The sequence below is a fragment of the Stegodyphus dumicola genome, chromosome 11, assembly GCF_044657685.1.
Source record: "Stegodyphus dumicola isolate Sdum_Otavi_A_Nest chromosome 11, ASM4465768v1".
NCBI lineage: Eukaryota > Metazoa > Arthropoda > Arachnida > Araneae > Eresidae > Stegodyphus > Stegodyphus dumicola.
The window spans coordinates 56,375,156-56,396,122 of record NC_140778.1 but is presented as its reverse complement, the minus strand read 5'-3'; the positions used below and the strand labels follow the sequence as shown (position 1 = coordinate 56,396,122).

Sequence of the window (20,967 nt, the reverse complement as noted above, 5' to 3'; positions counted from 1 at the left end):
GCGATCAAGTATCACGATAGAAAATACGACATATCCAAAGAATATGAATTATAGAATATGTACATAGACTTTCTTTGACATATCATCACGATAGTTCGTTCAGCTCTGCGCATGCGCTATCCACGCAATTTCTCCAAGACCTGATAAATTGCCAAAATCTGACGTCACGGGTTCTATCCTCCGACGTATTTTTTGAAGTTTTAGCTCTTCATGAACTTTAACGCAACATCTTAGCTTCGTTTTGACTTAATTGCAAAACTCCCATGTCTTTGTTATTTTTCGCCCTCGGGTGAGGAGTGTATACACCGCTGATTTTTATTCACTAATCGACCGGATTAATACTCCTATTATACTCCTAGTAATATTATACTCCTATTATACTCCTAGTATAGTAATGTAAAGTCAAGCGAAACTGTTTGCGAAAGTAAAAGATTGGATTGGAACCATAGGCACACCGTAACTTTTAATCACGGGTATTGGCAACAGCACTTTCGACGAGCAGACTTACGCCCAAGAGCAATGAACGAAACTGTTAATAATCCAAGCGATAAAATTTGATTTCGTTGAAACTGATTTTACACTGCGTTAATGCAGGTATAATTTTATGTGCTAATGACTGTTATAAAATTATGATGCAAGTCACTCACTTAAACAAGCATATACTTACTCACGCTGGAGAGAAAACTTACGTGTGTGAAGTATGTAAGAAGCCATTTAGAAGTAAGAACCATTTAAACAAGCATATACTTACCCACACAGGAGAGAAACCATATGTGTGTGAAGTATGTAAAAAGTCATACAGTCGCAGTTGGAATTTACAGCAGCATATGCTTACCCACACAGGCGAGAAACCTTATGTGTGTGAATTGTGTATGAAATCATTTAATCACAAGTGTAATTTAATGCAGCATGTGCGTATTCACACAGAAGAGAAACCTTATGTGTGTGATGTATGTAAGAAATCATTTAGAAGTAAGGGCCATTTAAGCATGCATGTGCTTATTCACACAGGAGAAAAGCCTCACAAGTGTGAAATCTGTGAGAAGACATTTAGTCAAAAGGGTATTTTATACAATCATATGATTATTCATACAGGAGAGAAACCTCATGTGTGTGAAATATGTAAGGAGTCATTTCGTCATAAACACGCTTTAAACATGCATCGGCTTATTCACTCAGGAGAGAAACCTCATGTGTGTGAAATATGTAAGAAGTCATTTCGTCATAAACAAGGTTTAAAGTCGCATCGGCTTACTCACACAGGAGAGAAACCTCATGTTTGTGAAATATGTAAGGAGTCATATCGTCATAAATCCAGTTTAAACATGCATCAGCTTATTCATACAGGAGAGAAACCTCATGTCTGTGAAGTATGTAAAATGTCTTTTAGTGAAGAAGTTAATTTAAACAACCATCGGCGTATTCACATGCGGAGAAGTAAATGTAATTTACGCAAGCATATTCATACTATTCAAGTAAAAAATCATCGAGTTCTGATAGTAAGATTAGTACAGTCAAAAGTCGTTAATCCGGAATGATCTATAATCTGGACCTCAAAGCTAGAAACTTTCTGCGCATGCGTCATCGCATAATGCATCCATGCATGCGCGTAATACTTTTACGCCTGCGCATAATATGTTTACGCATATGCGTTTAATGTATAACGGACGGTATAAGCGAAACTAAAATTATCTAATTATCTATTTCAGATAATGTTGCAGATTGCGTTGTTCCTTAATCTTTGAATTAGATCCGGCTTATTATTTTTTCCAGACTGTTAGAGCAATTTTATAAAAGTAAGCTTGAACTTTCGATTATGTCAAATAGAATTTCAAAAGATCTACAAAGTGAAAGTATGTCTCAATGTCCATCAAACAAAAAGTGGAATTGCTGCAAAAATTGGATAAAGCATATCCTTTGTTTCTCTTACCATTCCGAAATCCGTTTTATCAATTTCACGCTGCTCTGCGGCGGCGGGGGAGGAGGGGGAATGTCGTGGCGTGCAATGAATTGGAAGTTGATCTGTGAGCACTATCCTTATCTTCAGGGCAGATGTTTTTATTTTATTTGGCTTATAATTCCTTACTAAATGTAGTATTTCATCTCGATGTACTCCGTCTTTGATATGATTTAAATCAAGTCCCTCGTCATTATAATTCGCTTCCGATAGCGAAGAAAGTGACAGAGGTTATTGAAAACGAAAAAATTTCGATTGACAAATTAGTCAGTATTCTCGACACAGCAAATATAGGACTTGAACAGGGAAACTTTGTAACTGAACAAGAAATTATGTCTGTTTATAGAATTAAAGAGAATGTATTATCACATAAAAAACAAAGCAACTTAACTTACATTGAAAGAAACGTTTAATAAAGTAAATAAATATTAAGCTTTTTTTGTAAATTTTGATACCCTTTAGATCATAATTGTCCTTTATTTCATAAATTATTTTCATATTTTTAATTTTATAATTTCTGCATGCCATCTTACCAGATTTAAACTGATGATCTATAATCCGGAATCGCCAAAGTACCGACGAGTCTGGATTAACGACCTTTGACTGTATATAACAAATCATGAGTTCTGATACATAGATTCGTACTATGCATGTAACAATTCAAGAATATAACAAACCATTTGGGCACATAAAGAATTTTAAGAAACGTGCTTAACTATATAGAGGAATAAAACTTTTCTCTCTCAATACATTACTAGATAAGGTATGAAGGAGTTAAAATATATTCTGAAAGAAGCATATATGCTAAGGCTGTTTGCACATTTTTTAGACAACCTTGCATTGCTATTAAAAAAAATTGCTTGCTTGAAAATTTTTTTTAAACTGCAATATTTTTGAAAGTATAAATGGTACTATTCCGTTTTGAGGACCGTAAAAAATTGCAGCGAAAATGTATGCGCAAAATCGCCAAATCTAGAAAACGCGTCCATTTAACAGCGCGCCAAATCTAGCGTACGCGCTGATTTCAGATTGCGTAAGTTTATATAGTTTTATATTTCTTGAGACGCCACTGAAATACTAGCTTAATTTTTAAATCCTTTTTTTGATTTTAAATCCTTTTATAATATCCTGTGGATTTAACAATTTGGGAATTGCCCATGACGAAAAGTCGGCAATAGAATTTTGGGTAAAGTGCGGAATCATCCACTGTGACGCGTTTTTAAGAATTGCACATACTCGGTATCCATGTGCACATCGACCTATTTTCACTTAAAAAAAATTTCTAGAATTGCACAAAAACGGCACTGCGCACACCTTTGACTTTATCTATGTACACATCGACCTATTTTCACTTAAAAAGTAAAAGAAAATTGACAAAAATCCAATTGTTTTTACCCTTGTAAAAAGCGGCAAACAAATAAGTGAGCGATTCTGCACTTTACCGAGAATATTTTCAAATATTTTCATTCATTATAGAAAAATTACGTTTGAACAACCAACGAGATGAAATTATGCTTTAGCAATAAGTCGGTAGCGAAATAGCGATGCAGGCGTCCATTCGGTTATGTTTAGCAATTTTTATAAAAATGATAATAATGATCTGAAATAGTTATTTACTATTACGCTTCCATTCAGTCATGTTAGCCTTTTTCATATAAATTATAATAATAAAAAAGTATTATATGAAATTAACTTTTCATCTAGATTAAAATATCAATCTTGATAGTTATTTACTATTACACTTCCTTTCTTGCGTTAGGGTTGCCGCAATTATTTTTGGCAGCATTGGCATCAACAATAGTTTGGCGATTTTTTACGGCCCTCGAAACCGAATAGTACCGTATAAATTATTATCTGTTGTATGCAGTTTTGTTTTTATGCAAAATTTCGCTTTTAAAAAGAGCAATGCGTGCTCTTTCCAAAGAAAGTTATTCATATCTAGTTATTCAGTAATGTTGTGAAAGCCATGATTTTGTGTTATCTAATGCAACAATGAATAATATTGCCAATAACAAAGGGAAAAAATGTCCTTTTGGCTCTAGGGAGGAAAATTTGTCAAACACATATCCAAGTTAAAAACGGAATGTATCGAATGTTGCAAAGCTAAGAACCTTAATGGTAAAAGAAAATCCGCATTATCAAATCAAAGAACGGTTGCATAATCACTAAAATGCTCAATATCATCTGTAAATAAAATTACTAATGCTCAATTGAATCTTAAAAAGGTTAAAAAATGCAATGTGCATTTTCTTTCTTCACGACATATAGCTGAAAGCAGGACATGCTGCAGAATTGTATATGATAAATAATTATTTGAACAAAATCTTAGAACATGTTCAAAGAATCTAAGGACAGTTTTTCAAAAGGATTTATAATTTTTACTGGATCTTGATATAACAGCAAATAGAAATTAGAGGGAGGAAAGTGTGAAGGTCAACTCTATATATTATCAGGAACATATTTTGTACCCTATTCTCAGATATGAAATACCTTCTCTTTAGCTACATTGCATCAACACAAAATAAGCAGCTGCATGTAAAAATCTGTTAATTTCCTAGAAAAAAATTGAACAATAAATGGGTATGGAAGCTCTACCCTTCACTCATATGCCTCCTAAATCTCCCATTGTATGATTCATGGTTGTCTGCTCTTCTGGACTTTTAAAAAGGAAATGGTCCATATATTCTCTCTGGAAAACTGTTCAAAAGGAATGGGATAAAATACCTCTTTTCATATAGAAAAGAACCTTTATTGGCTTGGAAATTAGGGTGTACAAAGATTGTGAGGTTTAAAGTTTATCAAATGGAACATTTAAAACACCAAAATTTTAGGTAAAGTATTTCTGTAAATACATCGAAAACCATCTAAAAGATGTGCAGATAGCCTCTGTTGAATGTGCTAGATGTATACAAAAAAACTGTTTTCAGCTTTTTTTTCTGTTTTGAAAGAACTCTCTTTTCATGACATGAGTCCTGTTTTATGAAGGAAAAAATGACTTTAATTGCTTTGAGAAAATTGACAAAAGAAAAATTGATACAGTCGAAAGTCTTTAATCCAGAATGATCTATAATCCGGACCTCAAAGCTACAAACTCTGTGCATGCGTTTACGCATGCGCATAATATTTTATGCATGTGCGTTTAATGTATAACAGATAGTATAAGCTAAGTTAAAATTATCTAGTTATCTATTTCAGTTAATGTTGCAAACACATGCGTATAATACTTTTATGCATGTGCGTTTAATGTATAACGGATGGTATAAGCTAAGCTAAAATTATCTATTTCAGTTAATGTTGCAGATTTACTAAATGTAGTATTTCATCTCTATGTACTCCATCTTTGATATGATTTAAATCAAAGTCCTCATCCTCATGAATATCGCAAATACACATCAAATAGTTTTCTGGTTGCAATTTTCTAATTTTGACTGTGCTTAATGTATGCTTTATGCATGCGCACGTTGAAAGAAATGTTTAATAAAGTAAACAAATATTAAGCTTTTTTTTTTTTTTTTTTTTAATTTAGATACCCTTTAGATCATGATTGCTCTTTATTTCATAAATTACGGTCTCAAATTTTTAATTTTATAATTTCTGCATGCCATCTTACCAGTTTTAAATTGATGATCTATAATCTGGAATCGCAAAAGTCCCGACGAGTCCAGATTAAAGTCTTGACTGTATTTTAAATTTTGGGGCTAAAGTATTCAGCCTCAAATAAGAGAAACAGAATTGCCTAGTATTTACAAAACTGGTTAAACTTGTTTTATATTGTTTCCATGGGTCCATTCAATTTATTTTAAATATTTCATCAGTCATTTTTCATGAGTACTAAGACAATTTTCTTTGCTATTTACTGTAAATACTATCGATACAATTCCATTATCAAGACTCTAAAATATCATCAATGTATTGTTGATGCCAAAAATTATTTTTGTAACCCTAATTCAAGAAAATAATTCTAATAATGAATAACTGTTTAAGAATATTATTTAACCTATTTTGGCTAATCTTTGGAATATGGCAACAGGTAGTTTGGCGACAATTTGGTAAGGCTATAAAGGTTAGTAGCTAGGACTCAGTGGCGTAGCTAGGGTGGGGCAAGAAGGGACATCTGTGTCCGGGTGCAGCATCCAGGCGGTGCCAAATTGATGCTATGAAATTTTTTAAGGAAATGTTTTCCATTTTTGGCACACAGAAAGGGGCGCAAATTCTTCAGTTGTCCCCGGGTGCTGGAATATTAGCTACGCCACTGCTAGGACTTGAGCAGTGTGCATGGATAAAGTCAAGAGTGTGGGCAGTGCCATTTTTGTGCAATAGTGGGATGTTTTTTTAAGTGAAAATAGGTCGACGTGTACATGGATACAGTGTATGTGCAATTCTTAAAAACGGGGCAAGCAGTTTGCGATTCTGCACTTTCTCCCAATTTCGCACCTAATCTTCGCCATGATTAAGCACTTTTGTTCCATAAAATTTCTAGCATAAGCATAATTCGGCTAGCAGATTGTTAGAAAAAAATGTTGAATGTAAAAAAAAAAAAAAAATGCCTTTACTTGAAAAGAAAATGGCGTCCAAACAAAAACTAGCAGGTTGCTGTAGCATGGTTGGTCACCAAGTTACTATAATCCAAAGATTAACCATTATTTTAATTTAAATGCAAGATTAATTCCATATATTGCATTTTTTAATGTCAAACTGTAACAAAATAAAGCGAAACAGCTGAGCATAATTGAAAGTAAATGGAAGGCATACAATTTTTTATTTTGCAGTAGACCACACACAGATGAGAAAATGTGAGTGCGGTTCCCGCAAGCTTTTACGATGTGTAACACAACATGTTTTTGACATCACAGACGCAATTGGTAGTCTCACTTTGGAATCTTTGACACCAGTTGGCGCCTTTCCTATAGTGGTTGCCAAGGTATTTTGCAGTACTTGTAGCCAGAAAAGACCAGTTTCAGCAGCGATGTTAATTTATTCTGGAGATAACTTTTATCTATATATGAGTTCAGTGAATTCATCTGCAAATAGTTCAGCAGTTTCAGTATCAGCTCAAGCTTTTTCACCTGAAATTCTTAATTACCTTATATCATGTCGATTTTAAAATTTGGGTAACTAACTTTCGAATATGTGACCTCCTTTTTTCAGTTCATTTCTTGGTGAAATATTTTAACTTGAGACATTAGCATTTGAACCGTCAATGGCACATCCTCGCTGCAGTGCTGTCTGAGTCATGCAGTCATCTCTTTGTCATGATAATTTTTCTCTTTGTCATGATAACAGATAATTTTTCTGTTATTTATTGCAAGTTGCAAGTGGGGTATCAGAATCCATAAAAAATTCTATTTTCTTATCTCATATACAGTCGACTTTCCAATGCCATAATCCTCATATAATTTCGAGACGCATTACGTTTATCCATTTAATGCACATCAAAATATGCTTTCGCTTTTAGATTCTGTTGCTGCTTCAGAATTAGAAACTGTTTTCAACATAATCGAAAGTGGTAACTTTAATTTTTATTAAATTCCTCTAATGAAAACAGCCTGTGAAAAATAATTAAGCTGGTTCAAATCAGAATGTTAAGGAATAGCGCAATCTGCTATATTGATCAAAATTCCTTGGAATCAATGACGTATAATTTTAGCATAGTTTAATAATGTTGGCTATACATTATTGGCTATGTAGCATGAGATTGGCAACAAAAAACAAGTTATTCTCCTAAATTTTATCTTCCTTCTACTGTGCACTGAGACAATTAAGACTGAATTGTGTTAGTTATTTATTATACTTATGTCTATTTCTTGCACCTGCTTAAGGCTGAGTCCTGAAGAAATAAATTCCCACATATACTTAAGACTTATCGAGGGCTGGCAAAGTATCTTACTACCTGATGTCCTGTGGTTCCTAAATTCTGGTACCAATCGCCTTCCTAAGTACCTAATTTTTCCTGACCCTAAATTTTGGATCCCATTGCTTTTTCAAAATTACAAAAATATTTTTATCCCTTTATTTTGTTGCTCTAATTCCAAAAATCGTGTCTTCCCTAAATTGCCTGTTGGAGCACTCTGGTGCCGGTTCTGGGTTTATGTGAAAAGCTAATCAGTTATTCTTAATTCAAATATGTAATCTTTCGGCCTATGAGTATCATTAAAAAAATCTATTTTTAGCATATGGAAAGAAATGTTTCTTAAATTTTTTCTAGTCAACATTTCTTAGTGCATTTAACTTAAATCTGTAATATTTGTCAACATAAAGGATTACCATATAATTTGTGTATTAAATTACTAATATTAACTGTGTTGATAAACAAGCAGTGACGAAAGCAAAATATAATAAATAATGATTCGCCAGGTTCGCGTCAGTGATATAAAATAGTGGGTCTAAAATCAATGATGTTTCTATCTAGAATGTTTTCATTTTGACATATCTACCTAGCAGATATGCAACTACGGAGGCAAATTAATGATCACACAAATTTATGCTAAAGTATTATTTCTTCAATAATGAGGTATTTAATTCTGAAGGAAAATTAAGAATCAGGACTCTCCACATGTTTTATATGTGAAAAAACCAAATGTAAGGCATTAAATAAAATTGTTCCCGGTTTTAAGGTTCAGATTTTAGGTCATTGGATATTGGACATCCGGATCTCGGACTTTGTACTGTATTCTGCTTTAAGTCTAGAAAGACATTTAGCATCAGTAAGAAACAATAAAAAACACAGTTTCATAAGATAAGTAATGAATTTAATCCCTCAATGTTTCGAATAAAGAATATTATTACTAGAATTACCAGAAAATTTTAATATTACACTGAATACATTGTATATTTAATGAAAAGAAAAATATCTGAGGAATTATAGTCAGCATTTTTAAGAAAACTTTTCAGAATAAATGCACATCTGATGTGTATAGGGTATAAATATTTTAGTGGAATTGTGGTTTATTTTAAGTACAAGAACATTAATTCAGAAATATTATTTAAAAAATTTAATGTAAGAACTTATGCCCTTTCAGTCTATAGAAATAAGCAATCACTTAGAAGCACTAAAAATCAAAATGTGATACTTTAACAATTTTTACATAAAAGTTCATATTTACTTTTTTTACAGAAAAATTATTTAATTTTAATCTTTTGTTGTGAGAGTAATTTTCTCTATAAGCCATTAAATTTTAATCTGCAACAAATAAATTTCATTGGATGAAATTTTTTCTTCTAATTTATATGCATAGAAATATACAGAGAATAATCAAATTCTGAAGTGCTTTATTTACTACACAAAGTCCTTTACACTGCTCCCACACTAGACATAAACAAGCAAGCCAAGGGAGGAAGAACTATAAATAAATATGATGTTGATTTTATTACATGATGGTTGGTGTTAATTATCTTTATATACTATATTTCAAAACAATTTTATAAATCTTAGTTTGCATAAAAACTTATTTATGCATATGATAACTGGGTAATAGTATATTTTAGGGTACCCTTGGCAAAATTTGGCGGTACATGGATATCGCATTTGTCTAATTCTTTGACTAGTTATTTTGGCTTGTGTAAAAATCATCGCTACACAAAACCAAAATGACAAGACAAAAACAATTTCACAAACTTGGTGTCCATATACACATCAACCTATTTTCACTTAGAAAAACATCTAAAATAATCTAAGCTAAAATTATCTATTTCAGTTAGTGTTGCAGATTGCGTTGTTAACGTAATCTTCTGATTGGATCCGGCTTATTATTTTTTGCTGACTGTGAGAGCAATTTTATAAAAGTAAGCTTGAAATTTCGATTATGTCAAAAAGAATTTCCGATTCTGGAGCTACCAAAGGATCTACAAAGCAAAAGCATGTTTCGATGTCCATCAAACAAAAAGTAGAATTCCTGAAAAAAAATGGATAAAGGCACATCCTTTGATTCTCTAATCATTCCGAAATATGTTTATCAATTTCACTGTGCTCTGCGGGGGGGGGGGGGCGATGTGGCACGCAATGAACTGGAAGTTGATCTGTCAGCACTATCCTTATCTTCAGGGCAGATGTTTTTATTTTGTTCGCCTTATAATTCCTTACTAAATGTAGTATTTCATCTCGATGTACTCCGTCTTTGATATGATTTAAATCAAATTCCTCGTCATTATAAATATCACGAATACACATCAAATAGTTTTCTGGTTGCAATTTTCTAATTTCGACTATGCGTAATGTATGTTTTACGTAATTATCTAATTATCTATTTCAGTTAATGTTGATGATTGCGTAGTTCCTTAATCTTCGAATTGGATCTGGTTTATTATTTTTTGCAGACTGTAAGAGCAATTTTATAAAAGTAAACTTGAACTTTCGATTATGTCAAATAGAATTTCAGATGTTGGAGCTCCCAAAGGATCTACAAAACGAAAGTATGTTTCGATGTCCATCAAACAAAAAGTGGAATTGCTGCAAAAAATGGATAAAGACATGAAGAAGGTGACAGAGAGGTTAGTGAAAACGAAAAAATTTCGATTGACAAGTTAGTTGGTATTCTCGGCACAGCAATTACGGTACTTGAACAGTGGAACTTTGTAACTGAACAAGAAATTATGTCTGTTTATAGAATTAAAGAGAAAGTATTATCACATAAATTGTAATTTGCCCCTCCCCTTGGGGAAGTAGCCTTCGAGTGCTTTGCCATAAACAGATAAGCCAAGCCATACACAGATAAATGAATAAAAAGAGGCACATACAAATTACATTAGCTCCTACTTGCAATATAATTTAGAAGGCAAATAGAGTCATATTATTTTAAATGATTTATTTATTTCACTTAATAACTATATTTGTAAATTCATACTGATATAAAGCTTTTTTTTATTGTAAATTTTGATACCCTTTAGATCATAATTGCTCTTTATTTCATAAATAACGGTTTCATATTTCTGCTTGCCATGTTACCAGATTTAAACTGATGATCTACAATCCGGAATCTTAATATGAAGAAGTATCCCCCCATTTAATAGAATAATATATACATATATTTATATCGCTTATGCTATTATTTGCAAACAATTTTACTACAAGTAAAAAGCGTAGAAACTAAGTATTTTGTTAATGGAGAAATATGTATACGGAAAATGTGTTTTGAATGATATTACAGTACAAAGTCAGTAATCCGGACGTCCATTATCCGGAATGATCTATAATCCGAACCTCAAAGCCACAAACTTACGCATGCGCGTAAAGCCAGTAAAGCTTTTACCCATGCACGCTTCCGATAGTGAAGAAAGTTACATTGAGAAAAATATTTAATAAAGTAAAAAAATAAATATGACTTTTTTTTTTTTTTTTTTTTTTTTTTTGTAAATTTTGATACCCTTTAGATCATAATTGCTCTTTATTTCATAAATTACGGTTTCATATTTTTAATTGTATAATTTCTGCATGCCATCTTACCGGATTTAAATTGATGATCTATAATCCGGAATCGCCGAAGTCCCGACAAGTCCGGATTATGGACTTTGTACTGTATTGTATAGTCTTCTAAGTAGTAGTATTATAGAATTTACATTCTATAATCAGTACGTTGGCATAGTTATAGTTATACATTGCTTGACACTTGCGAACGAACTATGCCATTTCTCATCCAAATTAATCTTAGACACCTTCAACAAAATGACGCCTGGCATATACATAATAGAGATTCTAAATTATCATCATACACTGAGTTGTACAGATACTGTCATGTGTTAAAACTGAATAAGTGAAAAGAAAAATAGCGGTGCTTCTTATAACTATTTTCAGCAATTACAGAAAATGCTTGTTTTACTTGAATTAAGGACGACAGATATTTTTATCTGCCATAATGGGCTGCGACTTCCTTGGATACTGATGCACATTTTGCATCTGTCATGCGAATTGTCCACTGAATTATTGAGGTCATCTTGGGGAATTCATTCATTGGTTAAGACAAATCTCTGCTCTAATCTGGTTTAAAGAAAATGCTATCTATGAGCTAATTATCTGTGCGGTGCAAAATGGGATCCAGATCTTATTCAGTGTCTTCATTTGCTAGTGTCAGACACTTAATCTGATCAGTGCAGGTGAGTTTTGTCTTCCTTGAACAAAACATCTGGATTAAATGATCTTAGAAAAGGTAAACATTATCCAGGAGAATTTCGATGCAATTGTCACGTCTGTTTCATGTCAAAGATGTGAAAAAGAGGTGAACTTCTGCATGTTATGCATGCCCATGTTTGTAGTTACTCTTTGGCCGTAACAATGAATTTCCTGGATAGTTAATTAGTTCCTCTCTTTCTTTCTTCGCACTACTGGTTGCCCAGAAACACTGTTCATGCTAAAACAAGATATTTTTAGACACTGGTCCAGTTTTCGTAACCCAGAAGAATATGTTTATTATACCAATATAATATTTTCTAATGATGCTGTCTTCTTTGTGGAATGCATTCGAAATATGCTTCCATGCATGCAAGCCAACCTTATTTAATTGCATAGAAATGGTTCTTGCAAATATGTATCTCGATAACATCGGTAAGGTTTGTGGCTATCTGACTAGGAGTAGCATTTCTAATCCCTTCTGCGTCTAGGGTGACATACTTACCTTCTGGTGCTTTCGTGGCCCTCCTAAGTCCTCCAGCATGTTTTTACACAGCATCATCACCACATTCAGCAGCTTTATTTAATAATAGGATGCGTATTAGCTTTGGCAAATTCAGTGAAACCTAGTCCTTTCTCAAGAAGTCCAACTGTTCGACGACAAATGCTCGAAAAGGTTTTGCAGACATTCTGCAATCAACTATTGCTAAAATTTACTGTAATGATTCAATAAACTGGCAACATTTTTCTTTCGTACCTTACTGCTTGAAGTATAGAATAAGAAAACAATAGGTTTGCAGTACCTTTTATATAGATAAGAAGTGTTGCCATACAACATCCTATTAATGTATATCTTAGGCTGCGTTCAGACGGTGGCATAAAGGGCATAGAGGCATAGTCATAAGATCATAAAATACGGGAGTTCCGTTCGCAGCTGTGAAACGGGGTGTAAGCTGTGGCCAGTGGCGTAGCTAAGGGGGAATCTGTCTCCGGGCGCAGCATTTAGGGGGCGCCAAATGGATGTTATGAAATTTTAGAATAAATTATTTTTCTTTTTAAATGCAATAAAAAATTAATTAAAAAAATTCGCATACTTAGTCTATCGCCCCATCATAATAAGGATATCTTTTTCCTACATTTTTTGTCATGTGATTAGCAAAGATTGAATAGAAAAGGTAGGTTTTCGATTTAAAAGTAAGGTCAGTGAAAGTCATCCTTCCCCACAAGTCCCTTTCCCATTCATCCCTAAACAAACAGCGAGAAAATACTTCGAAGGTTATGTGATACTTTTAAGTCGTAAAGCTTTTGTCCTTTTACAGCTTTGAATAACCCTACGTATCCGGTCCCATTTTCCCTGTAGCAATCAAGTTTAGCGTCGCGATTCTTTGAAAGTGGAGACACTAAAAATAGCAAAAGCCCTTTCATTTTGAACCAAATATTTAAAATCACAATGATTAAGAGAATTAAGTATTCCAAAAAAGAAAAAAAAAAGTTAGGGTATTTAATTTTACATTTATAATTTATTATTAAACAAATATTGCGCAAGAGAGGGGGAAGAAGCTAAGTCAGTTAAACGTAACAAAAATATTAATTTATTTTACTTTGTTATTATTATTTTTTATAATATAGAGAGAAAGCCAACTTTGCTGCGTTAAGTACAATGAATTTTACGCTTTTAATCATCTAGTAATTTAAATCCTCTATTTAAAATTATCTAAGGGAGCAGGTGTTAAATATGCAGATGGTTTATATAGTTCATTAGTGGGTAGAATGTATAAGTCTGGTCAACGGTGCTCGTTCGAAATTGTTTACAATCTCAGCGAACAGGCTGGCTGCATAAATGCTTTTATAATTTTCTCTTATATGAAATTCAAATACAAGCCAGTTTCCCTTAGAAAGTCTTCCATAAAGCCATCCCTTCTCATAGATGGATAACCTCCACTTGCTTTGCCGTACTCAGTTCAATAATATATAAAATGCTAATTATAGCGACATAAAGTTTGTATTTGTAAGATTACATACATCATCAACAGCAAACCAAAACCACATATTAACGAAATCAGTTTTATGCAGAAAAAAAGAATTTTTCTCTTAAATGCAGGAGAGAATAATAACTTTCCTTCATAAATTTTTGGTATGGGCTTGATTTTGCAAAAATCGATGTTCTACACCAGGCATTCCCAAATCTGTTCTTAGATCGATCCCTGTTAAAGGTTTCTTCATCTACCCACTTACATTTTTCCTTATAATATACAGTCTGCAGCATAACAATAATAATAATTGCATATATGTGACTTAAAGATAATAATTAGAACTAAGAACATAAACAAAAATTTTGAAAAAATGCACATATATGATTCAAAGATAATATTCAGACTAAGAATGCACAAAAGTTTTGAAAAAAGTGGTTTACTAGATTTATGTTTTATTATGTTTTGTATAATTATTAAGTTTACAAATGTAAAAAGTTTTCAGGAAAAAAATTACAGATTTTAATTTTCTAAAAGTTCGATTTTAATCACTGCGCTTCATATATTGATGCAAATATTTAAATATTTAGCATAAAATTGCTTATGCCATATTATTCCTTGTTTCCCGTAATAAGTTGACTAAAGCTTTCTTCAGTTAAGTAAGAAGATGGGGAAATGAATGGTGCTGGGCTAGATAAAAGCTTTTATTTTGTGATACTTCTTTCGAATGACTTCCAAGACTTAAAGTTGTTATAATTATACTCCAAAATTCAACTTATACGCATGTATTTTGAATAAGTCTTGTCTTCCTGTGATATAGCATTATATGAATAACTAATTAAATATCACTTTTATCAAACAAAGTTTCGCAATTAATGGGATCTTTATTGTGCCAATTAACTGCCCATGCATATTCGGCTATCGACTCTCATTGTATTCCTTGATCATTATTTACCTCCTTTAAAATTTTATCGACAACCAGGGGGTCAACATCGACCCCGCTGAAAACCTTTCTTCTACACTATAATTCTAATACGCTTATCAAAAACAAATTCATTATACTTTTAATCATAATGAAAAACAAAAAAGTGCAGTATTAATATTAAAGGGTATCAGGGTATCACTGATGTCCTCGGACGGGAATGCAAACATATTCTTTTTTTTTTTTTTTTTTTTTTTTTTTTGATTTATCATATAATAGTTTAGATTTAAGTTCTAAAATTTTAATATGAAAGTTATTCATTTTTCAATTCTAGACGTATTTATTATTAAATTTTTTTTCCCAGTTATAAAGCTTCTTTTCTTTTTTCATAGAAAGTAAACATTTAAATGTAGCAAGAAACTCTTTTTCTACTTAAGAACAAAGGCGTGTGAACGAATAGAAGGGACGCAATTGCGAGAATGACCACAGGAGGCGCAATCAGCCTTAGGGATAAAAAGAGTAGGAGGGGTGCAGCCAACTTGACCCGAGAATGAGAAAGTGAACAGTAAGGATCTAACATCTTCGAAAGATACTTTGAAAGTTTTCATAAAAATTTAGTTGTATGTTACAAAAATAATGTTTTAATTTGTAATGAGTTACTATAAAAAATTTAATATGGGACGTCCTGAATAAAAGTAATTAGAAAAAATAAATAAATAAATAAATAAAAACCTTTTATGAGTGTTTTCTAAGAAATTCTACATTTTCTAAATGAATTCTACTCAGTGCACTTCTGTTTTGGAATAGGTAAGCAATTCCCCCCTTTTTTGAAAGTTATGGATATTATATAATTTATAATGAGAAAACTTTTTATGTCATTAAAAATTCATTGCAGTTGTGTTTTTAAATGTATTTACCTAAGCTGAAAATTTCTATTAATGGTAATTTGTTCAATTATTAATTATCTGATTAAGAATTGTACTTGAAACTTTTTTTTTCTTTTGCAGTAATCTCAATTTTATTAAATATGCTATTCAGTGATGCTATTACACAGAGAGTTACTGATTCCTCGTTGTGCAGTTAGACAAAATCATTGTCTTAACAAAATTATTCCTTTAATGTATGATATTAGTAAGAGGATAGTTATTTTAATTCTTATGTAAAAATTTTTCTTCGAAGAGTAGCTGATCACAAATGATTGATTGAATTAAGATTTGCTAATAATGCCTGAACTTTACTGATTTTATAGAGCTGTAGAGGGATCTTAAACTTATTTATATGCCGAAACATTTTCATTGTTCCCATATACAGGAATTGAAGTGCTTAAAACTCTTATGCTGTATTAAAAAATTCTAAGAAATGTGAGAACCACTGAATTAATGATGTGGGGAAAAGAATAAAGCCCCCTTTCTACTTCTTTAACAGTGAAGAATTAACTGTAAACAAGTTATAATCTTTGCTGCTTCTATCAATTAAAAAGAATTAATATAATTTGACTTTTCACTTAAGAAAGAGTTAAGGTGTAATTGAGCATATTTAAAGTATTATAGAATCTATCACAAAATTCTAATTCATAAATTAGTAAACTCAGAATTAAAATAAAAGTTTAGAAATAATTTTAACTTAAATTATAATCTCAGTAATTTAAAAGTAAGTTAATAAAAACTATATTATTTTTGAATTTTTTTCATGTTTAATAAAAACAATAAAATGAAAACATTTTTACTTCTTTGAATGAAAAATAAAGGATATATTGTAATCACGAAGAATTTCGGGTATCATATTTCAATACAAATATTCATTTTGACCTTTCACGAATCAACTCGGACAATTTTTTTGTATAACATCTGTACGTACAGACAAAGGCTCTTACACTCCCATCTAACTCCTCCTAAGTCATATAACTCCCGTCCCTCCTGCTAACCCACTTTTATTTGTCTTTTTAGTTGTATTATTAAGCATTGCTTTCATGCACTTAGCCACATACAATTCACCAGCAAAATCACAATTTTTTTAAAATCAGCATATTTTTAGAATTCCCGATGCAGTGTTAAATGTTGCCATATATTTTTATATTTTATTCAGTGTTTTCTCATTTCATATTATCAATGCTCAATATTAGTAAAAGATGGCTTACAAAACTTGTTTCCTGCCTTTTCATTACTAACTTTGTGTATGTTAACTTTATTTATTAAATATAAACTTTCGTTACATAAAATTCAATTCAGCAACAAAATCACATAATATTTGATATTGAAAGATAAATATGCTACATTTTTCAAGGCGCCAAAGTAGAACATAAAATAGGTAAAGCGACAACCTTGTATTTGGTGTAGATATGTAAATTCTCAATCGATGAAAAGGGACCCGTTTGCCTTCGATTGAGAATTTACAAAATCTAAGCTAAAATCAAGGTTGTCGTTTTACCTGTTTCTTCTTACATTTTTCCCGAATTGCAGCTGCCTCCCGAGTTGGAGATAAAAATGTTAATGTTAAAATAGAACAATGTTGCCACTTCTCGCTTTCAAACGTTGATATTGTTAATTAAAAATTAAAGTTTTAAAAAAATATGAAAAAATAATAAAACAAATTCTAAATTCAAAGTTCGTGCTTTCAGGTGAAAGATTGAGCCACCGAGCGGTAAAGTCGCTGAACACTGGTTGTTCGATCCGAGGTTCAAGGTTTTCCTCATGTGTCACGTGTAAACGAGCCAGTTTCCCTTAGAAAGTCCTCTACGAAGGCATCTCTCCCCTTAGGCAGATAGCCCTCGAGGCTTTGCCGTAATTAAATAACCTAACTAGGTGAAGGATTACATTATTCAAAATTTAATAGCTCTACGTACCATCGTTTTTTACAATATATGCAGATTCTTCATTATTTAATTTCTTTAAAAATAATACAGAGCGATAACATATTTAGCAGCAACAATCTAAAAAGTTACTCAGACTTCCAAATAGAAGCTGAATTATTTATGTATTGCTTTTATTTATAAATAGAATTTTCAATGATTTTTAATAGCATAAAAAGCCTAGCAGTGGGCAAATAAATAAGAGCGTTGAATACTTTTATTCAACGTGGGTTCGAATCAAGACAAGTAAGCTGCTTGCATTAATGTTTTAAATTTCCACAATGTGTAACGTACGTATTAGATAGTTCTCTTAGAAAGCCTTCATAGGCCTTGTGTGCTTCGTTACATTTAAACAAATAATTATAACTGAAGCTTTTTTGCTAAATATCTTCATTAGGATGTATTTACATGGCTGGTATGTAGTGCTGGTACATTTCTCTGGGATTTCAGGTTAACTTTTCTCGGAGCAAAGCATGAACTTTGTTGGAATAATCATCTCTGAGCAACTTAAGTTTTATAACTCGTTACTTCTCAGTTTCAAAAAGTAAGATAAATTATTATAAAAGTTTATCTTTCTTTCACAAATATTCATAAAAGTCGCACCAAATACGTTATTATATTTTAATTTTATCCATTTATTTTGTTCATAATTTAAGTGTTCGAACAAAGTTTATTTTTTCAGAAATAATTATAGTCTCCATAAAAACTGTTATCAATTTAACGAAAATCACCGCATGAAATAGCGATAGTAAAATATTGTTTCCAGCATGAATAACTTTCATGCTGGAAATTGCATTGTACTTAAAATTACATTTTACTTAAAATACTCCAGTAAAATTTTATATGAAGGAAGGGTACGCTTGTGTAGAATTTTCTGCATCCTTTGTAAATAAAATGTGAAATTTATAAGATGAAGTCGCTTCTCATATGTGTAGATAAAAGATAAACCGAGAAAATTCTAGAGAACAATTCCAATTCTACTTCATTTTCGTCATAACATTCCAATTCTCAACAGAAATTCTCTCTTCTTTCTGTTCTTTCACCTGCTTTGGACATCAGCACTATATTCCTTCAAAACAAACTACCATTTATTAGCGAAAACACCTAATTCGCATTCTTCACAAATCATTTTCAGCCTCCATACTTTTATGTATTTCCAAAAACAAAAATGTCTGGATGAAAAAAAAATTGAGTTTCTAACATGAGTGGCTTTGATGGTTTACAGTTAAAGTATGGTGCATACTGTTCATCATGCTCTCTTTTCCGTTTATTGTACAGTCGAGAACAGAAAGGAAATTTTGTTTTCTAGCCTTTCAAAAACTAGACGAAGTAAATCTTCATCAAAAGATAATTTATGACAAGTGCAACTAATTTTCTAAAAGTCAGTATACTGTTTGAAATTTCTGTAAATGCTTGGACAGCAAGAAACATTCTTCTATTGAAAAGAATAGCTAAATTCTCTGGTATATTACAAGAGCAATAATAATTTGTGGCAAATAATCTGGCTCAGAAGTTCTTTAGCATTATGACTTGTATTTTCCAAAATTATATTTTTCTCATTTGCTAATGCTGTAACGCTTGGACGAAAATAACTTACATAAGTCTTCCGCCTATAACTATTTTAGAGCTTTATTATTTTGCCAATCAAAACGATATTGAAATCGAATTTATGTATATTTCAATATTTTACAGATACTCATTTAAATGAAACGAGTACAACAGAAAAAATTAAGTGGAGCAGAAGGAAGTAAACGAAGGAAAGCTCAAAATGAAGAATGTGTGAATTCAAGCAAAATTCTGACAGAATTTTTGAAAAGTAATAAAGATTCGGAATCATTCACATTAAAATAGGAAAAAGATGTAAAGATACATGCATCATCTCCCTGTATTAAAATATTTGAGCAAGAAAACTTAGAAGAGAGGCACAGAAGTGAAATAGACTTGAATAAAAAGGAATGCAAGTATTCATCAAATTCTGAAAAAAATTCTGACGAGGATTCACCTGATTCAACTCAACAAGACAAGCCGAAAAGTATTGAAACCATAGCTGATGTGATTTACCATCGTGACTTTCGATATCTGAATTTTGACAAGGCAACAGGAAAAGCAATCTTACCAGATGCACTTCGTATAGAAATAGTGGAGAAAGGGTCGATTTATTTTCAGAATAATGTTGGGCCTTTTGCACAAAAAAATAACAGACCGATGACCTCAGCATGGTTTATGAAACAGTTAGGAAAAGGAAAAGTAGGTATGGTGAATAGATCTTGGTTGGTGTACTCTCCTTTAAAAAGAGCAGCATTCTGTTTTTCGTGTCTACTTTTTCCATCAAAAGATGCAATCAGTAGCTGTTCTTTAGAAACTGAAAGTGGTTTTAATAGTTGGAAGAAACTAGAAAAAATTACTGCACATGAGAATTCTCAAAGGCACCGAAATTCTTTCACAACCTGGAAAGAAATGGAAAGAAGGCTGATAAAAAAGGAAGTTTAATAGATGCCCAGCTTCAAAATCAAATTGCTACAGAGAAAGAAAAATGGCGATAAATACTTAAGAGGGTGTTGTGTTGCATTCAGTATTTAGCCAAACAAAATTTGGTCCTAAGAGGCCACAGAGAAAGTATCACTGAGAGTCAAAGAAACGCTGGAAATTTAATAGAACTTCTGAAGCTCATCGCAGAATTTGATCCAATTATGAATTGCCACCTTTCGTATGTGCAGCAAAATCCAGGATCAACTACATACCTTTCGCCAGAAATTCAAAATGAATTTATCCAGTTTCTAGCAGCTGCAGTTAGAGAAAAACTTGTGTGTGATATCCAACGTGCCATATACTATGGTATACTGTTTGATTCAACTCTTGACGCTGCTAATGAAGAGCAAATGTCGGAAACTATTAGATATGTAGATATTGACTTTGAGGAGAAAACCGTTGTTATAAAAGTGTTTCCTAGGATTCATTCAAACTCATAAAAAAGATGCAGCAAGTATAGCAGGTATAATATTACAACAACTAGAAAAAGACAAATTAGCTTTCAAAGACTCGATCACAGTATTATGACAATGCGCCTGTAATGTCCAGCTACAAATCAGGAGTGCAACAAAGACTCATAGCACTTAACCCAAAAGCTATATTTGTTAACTGTGATAATCATACACTTAATTTAGTTGGGGT

General features: G+C 32.0%; 1 protein-coding gene across 1 annotated transcript; it reads left to right on the top strand.

Moving 5' to 3' along the window:
• Positions 1–325: 325 nt before the first annotated feature.
• On the top strand, positions 326–10,042 carry LOC118195705 (uncharacterized). The gene has a single exon (XM_085826721.1). It carries the CDS (start codon positions 630–632, stop codon positions 1,536–1,538), a length of 909 nt encoding a protein of 302 aa, XP_085682847.1. The 5' UTR covers positions 326–629; the 3' UTR covers positions 1,539–10,042.
• The last annotated feature ends 10,925 nt before the right edge of the window (positions 10,043–20,967 follow it).